Below are 14,988 nucleotides of genomic sequence, written 5' to 3' on the forward strand. Positions count from 1 at the left end.
GGTCACTCAGAGGAGAAGATTCCTTTTGTACAAAGTAGAAGGAAACCTGGGGAGAGTCTGCGACTGTCCAGTTACTCTAAATATAGACTACTCCTTAAGAATATCTTTTTTTTTTTTTTAATTTAGTAGCAAATGAGTATGGGGGGGAGTTCCTGTCGTGGCTCAGCAGAAACGAATCCAACTAGGAACCATGAGGTTGCAGGTTCCATCCCTGACCTCGTTCAGTGGGTTAAGGATCCAGCGTTGCCTTGAGCTGTGGTGTAGGTCGCAGACGCGGCTCGGATCCTGCATTGCTGTGGCTGTGGGCCAGAGGCTACAGCTCCAATTGGACCCCTAGCCTGGGAACCTCCATAAGCCGCAGGTGTGGCCCTAAAAGGAAAAAAAGACCAAAAAACAAAAACAAAGGGTATGGGGGAATTCTTCTTTACTGTTTCCATCGTTAGCATCTCCTACACCTCAGATTGACAAACTGACAGAGGTTTAGTCTTATTCTTTCCATGTCTCCCTAGGAAGGTTCCTTTTTGAGAAATGCAAAAGCCAGAAGACAGCTCCTGCCTGGCCTGCCCTCCACATGGAGGGTGTTAACCTCATTCCACCATGGGAGGCACTGTGAAACCACCTACTAGAGTCAGAATTAGGCTTAATTCAGAGATGGGGTCAGTATTTCCCCCTTTTTTTCATTTTTTAAAGTATTATTGAATAGAGTTGATTTAGTGTCAATTTCCTCTGTACAACAGAGTAATTCAGTTATACATATACACACATCCATTCTTTTTTTTTTCTTTCTTTCTTTCTCTTTGTTTAGGGCCGCATCCGAGGCATATGGAGTTTCCCAGGCTAGGGGTCCAACTGGAGCTGTAGCTGCCAGCCTACACGACAGCCACAGCAATGCCGGATCCGAGCCACATCTGCAACCTACACCACAGCTCACGGCAACACAGCATCCTTAACCCGCTAAGTGAGGCCAGAGATTGAACCTGCATCCTCATGGATACTAGTCAGATTCGTTTCGGCTGAGCAACAATGGGAACTCCTATGCATAACTATTCTTTTCCAGAATAGTTATATAGTTATCACAGAATATTAGGTCGAATCCCCTGTGCTATACAGCAGGTCCCAATTGACTCTTCCATATAGAAGAGTGTGCATATGCCAATTGCTTTTTGAGGCTTTATTAACAGTAGCTAAGAAGGACTGAAGAAACCCATGTGTACTGGAATCAAACACTTTACACAGCTAATTTAGTCTTTAAAGCCCTCTTGGCTCTATCTGTTTATATGGCATATTCAGAATGGGGAAATCCAGAGACAGAACACATATGAGTAGTCGCCAGAGGCTATGGGAAGGGGAATTAGGAAGTGAATTTTTTTTTTAATTAGAGTATAGTTGATTTACTGTGTTCTGTCCATTTCTGATGGACAGCAAAGAGACCCAGTCATACATATATATATACATTCTTTTTCTCATACTGTCTTCCATGATTTTTAGTAGGTATGGGGTGTGCCTTTGGGGTGATGAAATGTCTGAAGCTAGAGAGCGGTGATGGTGGCACAACATCACAAATGCAGTCCTGTGTCAAGACACGCCCCCTGAGGCGGGATGGGGAAGCTGAGACCACGCGAGCAAACCAGGTAAAAGAGGTAGAGAAGTCAGACAAAGAGGAGGGGAGCTATTCTGTTGAAAGCATCCTTCCCAGAGTATGGACAGCCACCCTCAGCTTGGCTCAGACCCTGGGGTGAGCCTTCTATTGATTTCCTCTGAGCCTGAGGTGTCCAGGTTATCCAGATACCCTTCACTCAATCAGATGAGCACTCATCTCGGAAGCCACACCTTCCTCAATTTACAGAAAACGCAGGAGAATCTGGGGAAGTGATCAAGTTCACATGTGGTGTTCTTGCCAGCTCTCCTCCATCCTATACCATGTAAACCAGCAGGACTCAACAATGTCTTCACATTGGGGTCACATACAAAATTATATATATAAAAAAAAAAAAAATCCCACATACCACATGGCAATTAAGTGCCTGGGAATTTTTTGAAAGTTCTAAGTGTACAGCCCTGGCCAAGAACCCCTGCTCTGAAGGACTGAGGAGAAAGAAAAGCCAAAATTCCAGTGAACCAAACCCATCCAAGTATGAACGTGGAGCTGACCAGACACCACACTGAGAAGCATCACTGGAGGGGATACTGGGGCTAGAAAGAATGCTCCTAAGTGGCCAGCACTTCTACCTGGGGAGGTTCCAGATGCAATGGCATGTAGGCCTGTCCAGCTGGGAATGGACACAAGAACACAGGTGGCACCCATGGCCCTGACCCAGGCCTTGAATCAACTTCCTTTATGCTCTTCAGAAAGCTCAGAGAAGCCAGGAGTTCCCGTCACGGCTCAGTGGTTAACGAATCCAACTAAGAACCATGAGGTTTCGGGTTCAATCCCTGGCCTTGCTCAGTGGGTTAAGGATCAGGCATTGCCGTGAGCTGTGGTGCAGGTGGCAGACGCAGCTCGGATCCTGCGTTGCTGTGGCTCTGGCGTAGGCCAGTGGCTACAGCTCTGATTCGACCCCTAGCCTGGGAACCTCCATATGCCGCGGGAGTGGCCCTAGAAAAGGCAAAAAGACAAAAAAAAATTAAAAAAAGAAAGAAAGAAAGAAAGAAAGCAAGCTCAGAGAAGCCAAAACCATGGGTCAATAGCATGATGACTTCATAAATTCATAGTTCCATCCCTAGGCAGGTGTGTGACAGCAAGCCTTTCGGAAGAAATCAGAAAGACAGATGATGAAAAAAAGCTAATTATTATACCCATAGTGTCCAGGTTTCTGGAGTTTTCTCTCCTTTCCCATCCTCTCCTCCACTGGAAGGGGGGGCCCCCTTCTTCTTCCTAAAACACACCCAACCGATCCCTCACTGTGAAATTGGTCAAGAATCCCCTATCCTCAGACCCTTGCTATCTCTCAAGGTTGAATTCTCTGCCAGAAGGTCACCTCCACAGAGAGTGTTACCCTGGCTGCCCCACTGAAACCAGCCTCTACCCTTGCCTCCTGCCCTCGTGATCTTGGTTTGTTGCTGTGTCAACATCGTGTTTGTTAAATTATGATGCCTAACATATGTTTTTCCATCAAAAATAACAAATGTTAGTTTGAGGGGGCAGGTTCCTCAATCTCATGACTATTTCTCCTCCAGATTCAATTTAGAATCCTGATAAGTTCCATTTAAAAACTGGGGTGTTTATGGAGAAAGAGATGCACTTGTTATGGGAAACGTATTAGATTTCTATATATTGCACAAATTCCCTATTGTTGCTGTAACACGTTAGCACAAACTTAGTAGCATAAGATGACAACAATTTATTATCATATAGTTCTGCAGGTAGGAAGTCCAAAAATCGAGGTGTTGGCAGGACTGTATTTCTCCGGAGCCTCTGGGAGAGTCTCTTTCCTTGCCTTTGTCAGCTTCTTGGAGGCCACATCCATGCCCTGGCTCATGAAACCTTCCCGGTTTCACTCCAGCTTTTACTTTCATCATCACATCTCCAACCAGTGACTCTGACTCTCCTGCCGCTCTCTTAAAGGATCTCTGTGATTACACTGGCGCACCTGGATCATTCAGGATCATTTCCCGCCTAAAAATCCTGAACTCTTTAGTCCCATCTGCAAAGTCCCTGTGCCATGAAAGGTGACATGTTCCCAGGTTCCAGGGATAAAGACATGGACATCTTTGAGAGGCCATTATGCTGTCCACCATGTATATTTTCCTTTTATCTTGCCACTTTACCAAACCACCTAGTTATAACAGTTTCCAAGTTGGTCATCTTAGATTTTCTATGTAGATATAATTTTCTTCAAATAACAATAAAATAGCCTTTTTGCTTGCAAAGTTCATATATCTCCTCTTGCCTCCTGTTCAATATCTATTATTTTTTTTCAATATCTATTACTTTTGAGTTAAGAAATCTTTTTTTGTCTTTTTATGGCCATACCTGGGGCATATGAAATTTCCTAGGCTGGGAGTTGAATTAGAGCCTCATTGGCAGGCCTATGCCACAGCCATGGCAACAGTGGATCCAAGCCATTTCTGCAATGTACACCACAGCTTGTGGTAATGCTGGATCCTTAACCCACTGAGCAAGGCCAGGGGTCGAACATACATTCTCACAGGGACAGTGTCAGGTCCTAGCCACAGTGGGAACTCCTGAGCTAAGAATGTTTAATACTGAAATGTTGCAAACACAGGAAAAAAATACAGATATTGTAATAGTAGTACCCATGTACACAACAACAAGATTTCATGCAAACATTTTACCATATTTGACTTACAATACTTAAAAAGTGAGACATTTTGGAATGTAGCTAAAGGGACCCTTCCCTTATTCTTTCCTCCCTCTCCAGAGAACTGATATGCACTATTCCAATGCACATTATTCCACTATTCCATATTATTTTTAGAATTTTCTCTGAAAGATCATGTTTGCTAGTTGCTTTTTTTCACTCCAATTCAGCCTGGGATTTATCTATGTTGACGTAGTTCATTTATTTCAATTACTATAAAACAATCTACTATACAAATAAGCACAATTTCTTTATCCATTTTCCAATTAAGAGGCAGTAAGTTGTTTCCACATTTTTGCTAGTACTGCGTTTAATGACCATTTGTATACATCTCGTCCTGTACATGTCGGGGAATAATCTCAAAAGCATCCACCTGGATGCATTAGTGATAAGTCACAGAGCCTTGAAATCTTTCCTTTATCCAGGTCTCAAAAGTGCTTCAAACCATTTGCACTCCACTAAAAGTGTCTGAGTTAAAGTGTTTCTCCTACAAGTTTGCCTGCATTTGGTGTTTGGGGCTTTAAAATATGTGCCAATATGATGGATATGAAACACTGCTATTGCTTAGGCTGTATTTTAAGGAATCTTCAGGAGTCTAAGAGTCTCTGAGAAGGTTAGCTGGCCCTTGAAGTTCTCCTTCTGTAGCTGGCTATTCAGATATTTAAACTTCTAACTTCTGCAGTTAATAAATCTTTTTCCTTTTCTAATGTATGCATTCAATATAAAATCTCCCTTCAATCAACTTCCTCTTTAACCATCCAATAAGTTATGTTACTTAATATTCGTATGGTTGATCAGACCCCAATTATCTCATAATTTATAATTTTCCTCTTTTAGTTATGAATTATGAAAGGTGTGCTTTAACTGCAGTGTTGTCACAAAATACAGATGTGCGAATACACATCTTTGATACCACTGAGATTTGACTTAAAGCCCAGCACAGCCAATTCCTGCCCATGTTCCACATTTGATTAGTAAGAATGGGCTTTCTCTAATTGCTCAGTGTCAGCATTTATGTGTCCATTAGATTAAGCTTAGTAATTTGTGTTCAAATTTTTAATATGCTTATCTATTAGTTTCAGTGAGGTATGTGTTAATTGATTTCGTATGTGTCAAATAGCTATGAATAATTCTGTGTGGTTGTGTTTAATATTGGAAACTATATTGCTGGGTGCAATAAACTTCAAGTTTATTGCATCATCTAGTCTTTATATCACCATGTAAATCTTCAGTGTCTAAGAAACCATTTAGTCTTGACATTAATGTAGCTACCTCAGAGTACTTTTTCTTAATGTCATACGACTTTATATAAGTGATTTTTATGATTAATAATTAGACATGAATCTTGAGAACAATGTATAATTTAACATGGTAATTTATAAGTCCACTCATGTGACTCTGTTTGTTAACTGAGGCATTTTGTTTTAAAGTTCTAATTTTGCTTAATTATCCCTTCCTATTTTCTACTGTTTTTTTTTCCCTCTTTATTACCCCTCCATTTATTTGAAAGTTACAATTAAGTGGCTAGCTTTACTATTTTCTTATAGGCATTGCTAATTTGACAAAGGTTTTCCCAAATACAACCAAATACAAGGCTCTTGAAATGCTGTGAGCTGCAATCACTCCTAAATCACCAGAGCTCTGAGTTATTGCTTCCCAGTGTTTAGTTACACTCTATTTGTAAGCCCCTAGTGGTCATTTTTTGCAAGGCCCTAGTGGTCATTTTTTTTGTAAGCAGTCATTTTTGTAAGTGGTCATTTGTAAGCCCCTAGTGGTGTTTTTTAACTACCAGAATTTATTTAATTTGCCAACCTAGTTACCAAGTTCTTTCCTTGCCAACACTGCCTGAATCTCACTCTTTCCTCCCAGGTTCAACTGACTTCATCCTGATGTACATGTGCTCTTTGGGTAAAAACTGAGGTTATAAACACTCTTGAGCTTAGTCTAAAATTACCTGTTACTTTCACACTTAAGTAATAGTTTAGCTAGGTACAGAATTCTAGACGGACAATTAGACTACTGTCTTTTGTCTTTTGTGGTTTTGTTACAAATCCTATTGTTCCTTTGTGGGTAATCTGACCTTTCCCCTTTTCAGCTACTTTTCATACTTCCTCTTGTCTTTGGCATTCTAGCTGTGAATTTTTTTATTTTGGTCTCATCAGGGCCTTAATGCCATTCCCAGCATGTGAAGATTCATGCCCTCCACCGATTCTGTAGAATTCTCTACCGGTATCTCACGAAAGACTGTTTTTCCCTTCCCCTCTATGTCTCCTTTGAAATCTCATATATGCTGGACTTTCTTATGTGATTCCTCCACGCTCTTCCCCTACTTTTATATTCCCGATCCTTTTACAATCTTTCATTTAGCTTTATGTCATCTACTGTCCATCAGGTTTCTCATTTCATCTGCTACATTTTTCACTTATAGAGTGTCTCTGTGGCTCCTTTTCAAACCCACTGCTTTTGCTTTCTATATCTTTAAGCCTTCTGGCTTCATTGTTTACTAACTCATCACTCGTTCCCGGGCCTCTCTGAGTGTGCTTTGTAATTTTTCACTGTGACGCTGGCTTTTCTGTGGGAATCCCTGGAGGACTGGGTTCCTGCGACAGGCAGTGCCAAGTTTTCATGTTAATTCTTGGGCTTGGGATTCCCCCACAACTTTCCGGTCATGTAAATTTGGTTTCTTGAGGTGTGGGTCAATTTCTCATGGTAACGCCTTCTGTGCTTCCCACTCCAACGCAGGCTTGAGGCGAGCTCTCTTCTTACTGCCCTGGACGAGTGAGTGAAAATCGCCCCTCTTTCCTTAGGTCTCCTAGCGCTTAGCCATGGTGGCTTATCTTAGCCACGGTGGCTGGTCTACAACACCCCCAATCTCTGCCCCGTGGGCTGGCTTCCAGCTTGATATTGAAACCCAAGGCTCCTGAGGTCACGGAGCCTAGCAGAATGGTTTCTGTAGCAGGGATGGCATTTCATACGCCTTACATTAAGGTACAAGAAATGTTCACTCCTTCATTTTCCTAAAACCAAAAGTGATTTTTGTCTCAACCCCTTATTTCTCCCGATTGAAGGAAATGTTCATACATCCAGTTACAAGTGAAACCAGTAGCTTTAGCATATTTTTTTCATGTAATCTCAAAATCAGGATTTTTTTTTACTTCTGGGTGTTCTCTCTAGTGTAAGCTATTCCAGCTTCAAGTGTTGACGGATTTAATGCGTCTGCAGCCACCCTCTGCCTGCATCAGCTTTTGTCGAGATGTCCACCCACAAGTTATGGGTGTTCCTCCTAGTCTGGAGTTGCCCTGGATGAGTCCACATCTGCTCCACGGCAAATAGCGATAGCACCTTTCAATGTTGGAGAGCTCATGTCATAATGGCATGATACCTGCAGGATCCAACCCTTTGCCTCAGATAAACTTCTTCCCAGAAAAATTGCACCATTCTCCAAGGCTGTCAACAGAGTGGAGCCACCTCGGTGGTTCCTGCCCCAGCAGTCCAGGGTTGTCCCGATTCTGTTTCCTTCCTATTCCTGGATCCTGGGCATTTCTCCACCTCTCTTGGAAGTTCATCTAAGCATTTCCAACTTGTACGAATATTTTATTGAGCACTTGTCTGTAACTGAAGTGGGAAGGTGGCCAGGTTAGTTTAGTTCATCATTAAAACCATCATTAATTCTCTGGAGGCCAAAATGAGAGTAGGAAAAAAAAAAGGTCTCTGAAGATTAAGCACAATATTGCTTTTGCCCTTGGTGCTTAATTCACAGCCAGGGATTTAACCTCTCGACTTCATTTCCTTTATGTGCAGAATATGGGGTTTGTAGCAGCCATTGGCTAAGCACTCCTCTAGCTCACAAAGGCTGCCTTTAGAGCTGCCCCAAACCTCTCCAGATGTGACTGAACAGGCCAGGAGGAGCTAGGCGGGGGCGACTGAGTATTCGGCTAACTTGGGTCCAATCGGCACTCCACAGTGTTAAGAGAGGGAACAGAGGTCTTGCCTCTTGATTATCCAAGAGGTTACCCCTTCTTCGCAGTGTGAGTAACTTTAACAACAGATGGATCCCATCTCTCTGATGCCCAAGCCAGCTCCGTGCTCACCCCTAAACTCTGCACCGTGGAGCTCAATCCAGGCATGAAAATGCACCAAAGGCAGAGGCAACAGAACCTGTTTCCAGAGGACACCACTCCTGCCTCAGAGTCCGATCAATGATTAATGATTTTTTTTACCCCAACTGACTCTCCCCACATTCACCAACTTAGTCAAGTGACTAAGGTGTTTGAGGATCTGCTTGTTTACCGGGTCACCCTGACTGGCCTGGGAAGGAGATAAGGAAAGCCGTATGTACGAGGGTCACGAGGTCACAGGGCTTTGATTGGTGGGAAATAAAACAACCTGTCTGGAAGGGCAGGTGACCAGAGAGACCCAAGAGCCTCACGGTGGACATAAAGCCCCTCGTCCCAGAAGGAAGTATTTACTGGCCCATAAATCAGTCGGGGCAGTGGCAGGGGGCTACTCGTGCTAAGACTTTTCCGCTGAGCTGTCCAGTGGTGTGCATAGAACCAGCTGCAGAAAGAGCGCAGGGGAGCTTATGGGGGGAGCAACGGGGTCAGCAGAGGGTGTGAGATGAGAAAGGAAGGAGATCAGAGATGGGACAAAAACAGGGGGAAATGAAATAAACGAGGACATGGAGGGAAGTACAAATGTCTTCGCACATTTGAAGGATAAGAGGTGGTTGCGGGGTGAACTGTGACGTGAGACCGGTTCCAGGGAGATGTGTGGGGACCTGTCAATGCGACCTTAGTCAGTACAAATGTAATCAACTTGAGATGAGGTCACATGGGTGGACCTGCATCTAACGATGGGTGTCCTTCTAAGAGGGACACCGCGACACAGACACACAGAGAAGATCACGTGAAAACCGGGGCAGAGACTGAAGTGACGGGAGCCCCAAGCCCAGGAACGCCCCGGATTGCGGGCAACACCAGAGGCATGGGACAGTTTCTCCCTCGGGGCTTCCAGAGGGCACCGGCCCTGCCGACACCTTGACTTTGGACTTCTGGCCTCTACCACTGTGAGCATCAATTTCTGTTCTTTAAGATGCTTAGTTTGTGGGACATTGTTAGGACCATCCTTGGAAACTACTGCAGAGGGACTGAGGAAGACAGGCAGAAGAGATGAAGGAGAGCATTCAACAAGCAGGGGGGCCCTCACATCCTCCTAAAAGGGAAAGGCACATGGACGAACACACACACACACACACACACACACACACACACGGAGGGTTCAGGCACTGGAAGACAGACCCAGATGCAGAAAACCAGACACAGGCAAGGGCAGACTCAGAGAAAAGCACACACAAAAGCCAGGTGGCTGGAAATACAGAGGAGCTGGTGCAAACTGGGGGTGGGATCCTACAGCAAGAGACACACACAGATGCAGAGAGATGAAGGCACACACCCACACACCTGGGACAGACATAAGATAAGCACACATGAGCAAGTCTGCTGCAGCATGGGATTCAAACTCTGTGGGCCGAGGAGGGTTGACTGGCTCTCTGTCACCTTCGGTGGGAACAACAATGGACGGGCCAGCTAGACACTGGCCACCAGCTGCAGTGACTCCATCACAGCGACTCCCAATCCAGGTGGCCAGCAGCTACACTGGGAGAGTGAGACAGGGGACAGGGATGGTTGGGGGAAGGACACTGAGAGAGATAAGAAAAGAGGAAGGCCTGGAGGCAGAAATTGGCCTCACTGCCCCTGGAAGCTGGGGCATCCCCCCTTCCCCGGGGTGGACTCCCGTGCATGTGACACCTGTGTGTGCTGTGACACCCAAGCTGCCGTAGACAACACGACAATGCCCACTTTTAATTTTTTTTTTTTTTCCTTTTTAGGGCTGCACCTGCAGCATGGGAGGTTCCCAGGCTAGGGGTTAAATCAGAGCTGCAACTGCTGGCCTACGCCACAGCCACAGCAATGCGGGATCTGAGCCACATCTGCGACCTACACCACAGCTCACGGCAACGCCGGATCCTTAACCCACTGAGCAGGACCAGGGATTGAAGCTGCATCCTCGTGGATACAAGTAGGATTCGTTAGCACTGAGCCACGATGGGAACTCTTGCTTTGAAATCTCTTATTTGTAGGTTAGGGCTTTCTCCCAACACCATCAGTGTGCCCAGATCAAGGGCAGGCCAACGGGCACTGCAAAATTCATGGCCCGCAAGAGGGTCAGGTGCTCAATGACCAGCCTTCGCCTCAAGAGTGGTCAGGGCAGAGCCCGGAGACTCACATTAGGTCTGTCCGAGGTAAGGGGGGAGCATTTTAGGCCTTCTGCTCACTGCCTGTGGGAGCCCCAGGTTTTCATGACCAGCCAGGGGACATGCAGAGCAAAGGCGCAAGAGCCGACACTCACAGCTCAAGCCTGGGCCCAAGCTCCCAGCCACAAACTTCATGCTGTATCTGTAAGCAGGATGCTCTTATCAAGTTCACCCCATAAGCCTTGGAGACTCTCACTCTCTAGTAAACTCCAGGGAATAATCACACACACACACACACACACACACACACACACACACACCCACACACACCCAAGAGTTCCAAAATAAATCAGAAATGCACCCAACTTATTCACTAATCAGCTCATGCATTATATGTAAATCATGAACCCAGTGCCCAGTAAATAGACATCGGGCATGATCTCCATGCCAACACAGTGAATTCTGCTGATGGCCTTATTTTTGGGTTTTTCTTCCCCCTCTGTCCCAGGAACTTTTAGTTGGGCACTGCAGCACAGCATGTCACCAAGAGCAGGGGACAGCCTCATGAGTAAGGCATCGGATCCTGCCCTGTGATTTAGAATGCCCTTGAGATCACCTCTAATTGCAGTACAGCCTCAAGAGAGGGTCAGGAATTCCCTTTCTGGTTTCGGTGGGTATGAAAGGCAGCCCTGCTCCTCCGGCAGGAGGCACAAGCAAGCAGGTCTATTTTTGGAGGCCTTGGGACAAAGCAGCACCACCCGCCTGGGCTCTCAGAAATAATCCACTTCCCACACACATTCCAAAGTACTGATTTTACAAAACCCAAGATGTGTAACACGGGCAATGGAACATACAGCCTTGCAACAAAAGAGCAAACGGTTTTTAGGCCAAAGGCACACTTCTGTAAGTATAATAAATAAATAGTGTGTTTAACGTAGCAAAGAATACAAAACTCCCGTTAAATATCACTCGAACTGAAGGCCAGCTTCAGCCCTAAGGATGACAGTACTTTGGCATATGGAAATTTCAGGCAAACTTTTCAGCAGTCAATCACAATGTCTCTTGTATTCATTTTGTTTTCCTTCTATACTGGCTTTTTTGCTCCGAGAGCTGTCTCTCTCGCAATACCAGCCACCGATCATATGTTACATGCCCAATCCTGGCCCAGTGCATCTGAACACAAATGCTTTTAACACGTGTAACTCATTCTCAGATCCTGTTTTGCTCAGTGACAGACTGGCCCCTGGGTCATTTTCACCTGCCTGCAATTTTACAGATGCGTGGGCACCATAAATGGTAACTGGATTAAAGAAATAGCTCATACAGCCCATTCGGCTATTATCACTTTTTATATATGATTTAAGCCAAATGTAATCAAGTGGTAATACTCCCTGAAGCTCTTTGAACAAACAGGCATGGGGAAGAATAAGTCCGGCCTTGCCAGGCCAGTGCCTTCCATCACTGAGGGTGTGAGGAGGAGGCTGGGGGACCAGACAGGATGTGGAGAGGGAGTCCTCTTCTGTGCAAAAGCCATAGCCCATAAAGAAGGAAAATGGAAGTTCCCGTAGTGGCACAGCGAAAACCAATCCAACTAGTAACCATGAGGTTGTGGGTTTCACCCCTAGCCTTGCTCACTGGGTTACGGACCCGGCATTGCTGTAAGCTGTGGCACAGATTGCAGATGTGGCTCGGATCCTGCATTGCTATGGCTGTGGCTTGCGGCTGTGGCCAGCAGCTGTAGCTCCGACTGCACCCCTGGCCTGGGAACCTCCCTATGCCATGGGTGTGGCCCTAAAGAGACAAAAAGACAAAATAAATAAATAAAATAAAATAAACAGCCATGCATGCTCATGCTCTCCCAGGGCACAGAACTTTCTGTGATGATGGAATGTTCTGGATCTGTGCTGCCCATCCCAGTGGCTTCTAGCACCTGAAATAAAGCCAATAAGACCTAGGAACTGCATTCTTAATTTTAATTTTCACTGATTTAAACACCCACACATGGCTCACCCAACCTCTATCTGACCTCTGCTGCACCAGCCCCTAAGCCCCACCTTCTCTCAGCTGCCCCAAGGCACGGCGTCTTCCTGGCCTCAGGGCCTTTGCACAGCCTCCACTTTGGCCCCAGACACACCCTCCTCCCACCTTCTCTCAGCGACTGTCAGCTCTCCAGACCTCAGCGTGACATCCTGTCCCAAACCAAGACAGCCCTCCCTTTCCCTCCAGCTTACCATGACCTCGTCTCTTTCTTGAGACTACACACCACCACTCCTAGTTTTAAAACTTGATGGTTTTCCCCTTACGATGCAGAATCCCCAGTCCAGTAAACTCTAAAAGGCAGAGTCCAAACTGGCTTTGATCACCAGCTTGTGCCCGGCCTCACACAGGGCCTGGTACGGAGCACTGAGGACATACGTGTCTGTTGTCTGGCTGCAGGCTCCATCACACCTTTGAGAAATGATTTTACAATCTAACCATCAAAAACTGGCTTTTGGAGTTCCTGTTGTGGCACAATGGGATCAGCAGTGCCAGGACAGAGGTTTGATCCCAGCCCGTAACAGGGGGCTAAGGATCCAGCGTTGCTGCAGCTTTAGCATAGGTCACAGCTGTGACTCAGATCTGATCCCTGGCCTGGGAACTGCCACATGCTGTGGGACGGCCAAAAAATAAAAAACAAAACCCAAAATAAAAAGCAAAACTGTCTTTCTTCCTAGGAAATGCTTCCAGAGCCCAGGCTTTGGCTGCTGTGGGGGCCCATGCCCATACCAAAAGAGGCCCTCCCTTCAAGCAGCCTGGGTCTGTGCGAGGTTGTAGCGACCACATTAGGACTGCCAGGGGGTCAATGTGACAAAACTAACTTGTGTGTTTGCTGCAAAATATACTGAAGAGGGAAATCCTTGTCTAAGGGCCTCCTCTCACCAGGCACCACCAACAGCGGGTAGATACATCTACCCTGGATTTATTTTTATTTTTATTTTTTGCTTTCTAGGGCTGCTTCTGCGGCATATAGAACTTCCTAGGCTAGGGGTCGCATCAGAGCTACGATTGCGAGCCTACACCACAGCCATAGCCACATGGGATCCTAGCTGCATCTGTGACCTACACCACAGCTCACAGCAACGCCCAATCCCCAACCCACTGAGCCAGTCCAGGGATTGAACCCACATCCTCACGGACACTAGACAGATTTGTTTCCACTGCACCACAATGGGAATGCCCCACCTTGGGTTTAATGACTGTTCTGAGGCCACAAGGCAGCTCAGCTACCTGCGTGACCCCTAGAGCTTAGCCCTTTCAGTACAAAGAGAGACATTGGGCCACCTTGGCTGAGACTGTTGGACCTGAGGGGACACGAGGGATGTGGGTTCGCTCCCTGGCTTCCCTCAGTGGATTAAGGATCTGGTGTTGCCTCAAATGCGGTGTAGGTCGCAGACGCGGCTCAGATCCCATTTTGCTGTGGCTGTGGCGTAGGCAGGCAGCTACACCTCTGATTCGACCCCTAGCCTGGGAAGTTCCATATGCCATGGGTGTGGCCCTAAAAAGAGCCATATCTGTGGAAGGAGACATACCACTGCCCAATTAATGGGGCAGCACCGAGCCACAGGGCACCCCACCATCCTTGAGTAAAACGTCACCGTGAGCCTCTCTACACGGTACTCATAACACCCTTTCAAACCCTTGCATTTAGCGCACTTCGGATGTTCCCTGTTGGCTCAGTGGGTTAGGGATCCAGCATTGTCCATGGTGTGAGTTCCATCCCTGGCCCAGGAACTTCCGCATGCCACAAACCAAAAAAACCTCTAAAAACCAAAGAGCATGTCACAGTTCACCTTTCAGGGTTGGGATGGGGCTGTCGTGTCCGTCCAGTTGTCCCAAAGCGTCGTTGGGGTCCGGAACCTCTGCTTGCCCTGGCAAAAGAGCACAGCACACACATTCGTGAGATTTTGTTTCCGGGACTTTGCTTTTCACACAAAACAATCATGTTTTAGCAAAACTGCCCACTGTTTATAGGAAGCCTAGAGGAATAAGGCGTTACGTAAACTTGCGGAGGGCTTTGGGGGCATCAGCTCTGATAGAACAGCAAAAGTGATTCTTGAGTTTATCCCAAGAATGGCCAAACGCAAATGCTTTGCAGCCCCCAAGGAGGAAGCAAACATGTGTCTGAAGCCCTGAGCTTCATTAAGGGAAGGAGAGAGAGATTAAAACACCGGCTGGCAAAATGAAACATTTCTACAGCTGAGGTCAGCAGGCTGTCCTCCAGATTCAGCCCCCTAGTACGTCTAAAGAAAGTCAGAATTGAAGTTTCTTCGGCAGCTCATTCCCCTCCCAACCCCCAGACGCACTGGCATCCAGGAGCCAAGTACTGATCTACACCTAACTGTAAGGACACCTGTTTCCATCCTTCCGGCAAAG

At 46.2% G+C, this 14,988-nt stretch overlaps 1 protein-coding gene across 3 annotated transcripts in view; it reads right to left on the reverse strand.

The window, feature by feature from the left end:
• Positions 1-14,988, reverse strand: part of ROR2 (receptor tyrosine kinase like orphan receptor 2) — a 229,439-nt gene that overhangs the window by 43,258 nt on the left and 171,193 nt on the right. For all 3 annotated transcript variants that reach the window (XR_007132185.1, XM_047760486.1, XM_047760487.1), the window contains exon 2: positions 14,406-14,483. Coding sequence is in view for 2 of the 3 variants with exons in the window: in XM_047760486.1 (XP_047616442.1) it covers positions 14,406-14,483 (78 nt within the window). In the remaining variant the exon portion in view is untranslated. The remainder of the gene's footprint in view (positions 1-14,405; positions 14,484-14,988) is intronic.

The sequence above is a fragment of the Phacochoerus africanus genome, chromosome 15 (genome assembly GCF_016906955.1).
Source record: "Phacochoerus africanus isolate WHEZ1 chromosome 15, ROS_Pafr_v1, whole genome shotgun sequence".
NCBI classification, from domain to species: Eukaryota; Metazoa; Chordata; class Mammalia; order Artiodactyla; family Suidae; genus Phacochoerus; species Phacochoerus africanus.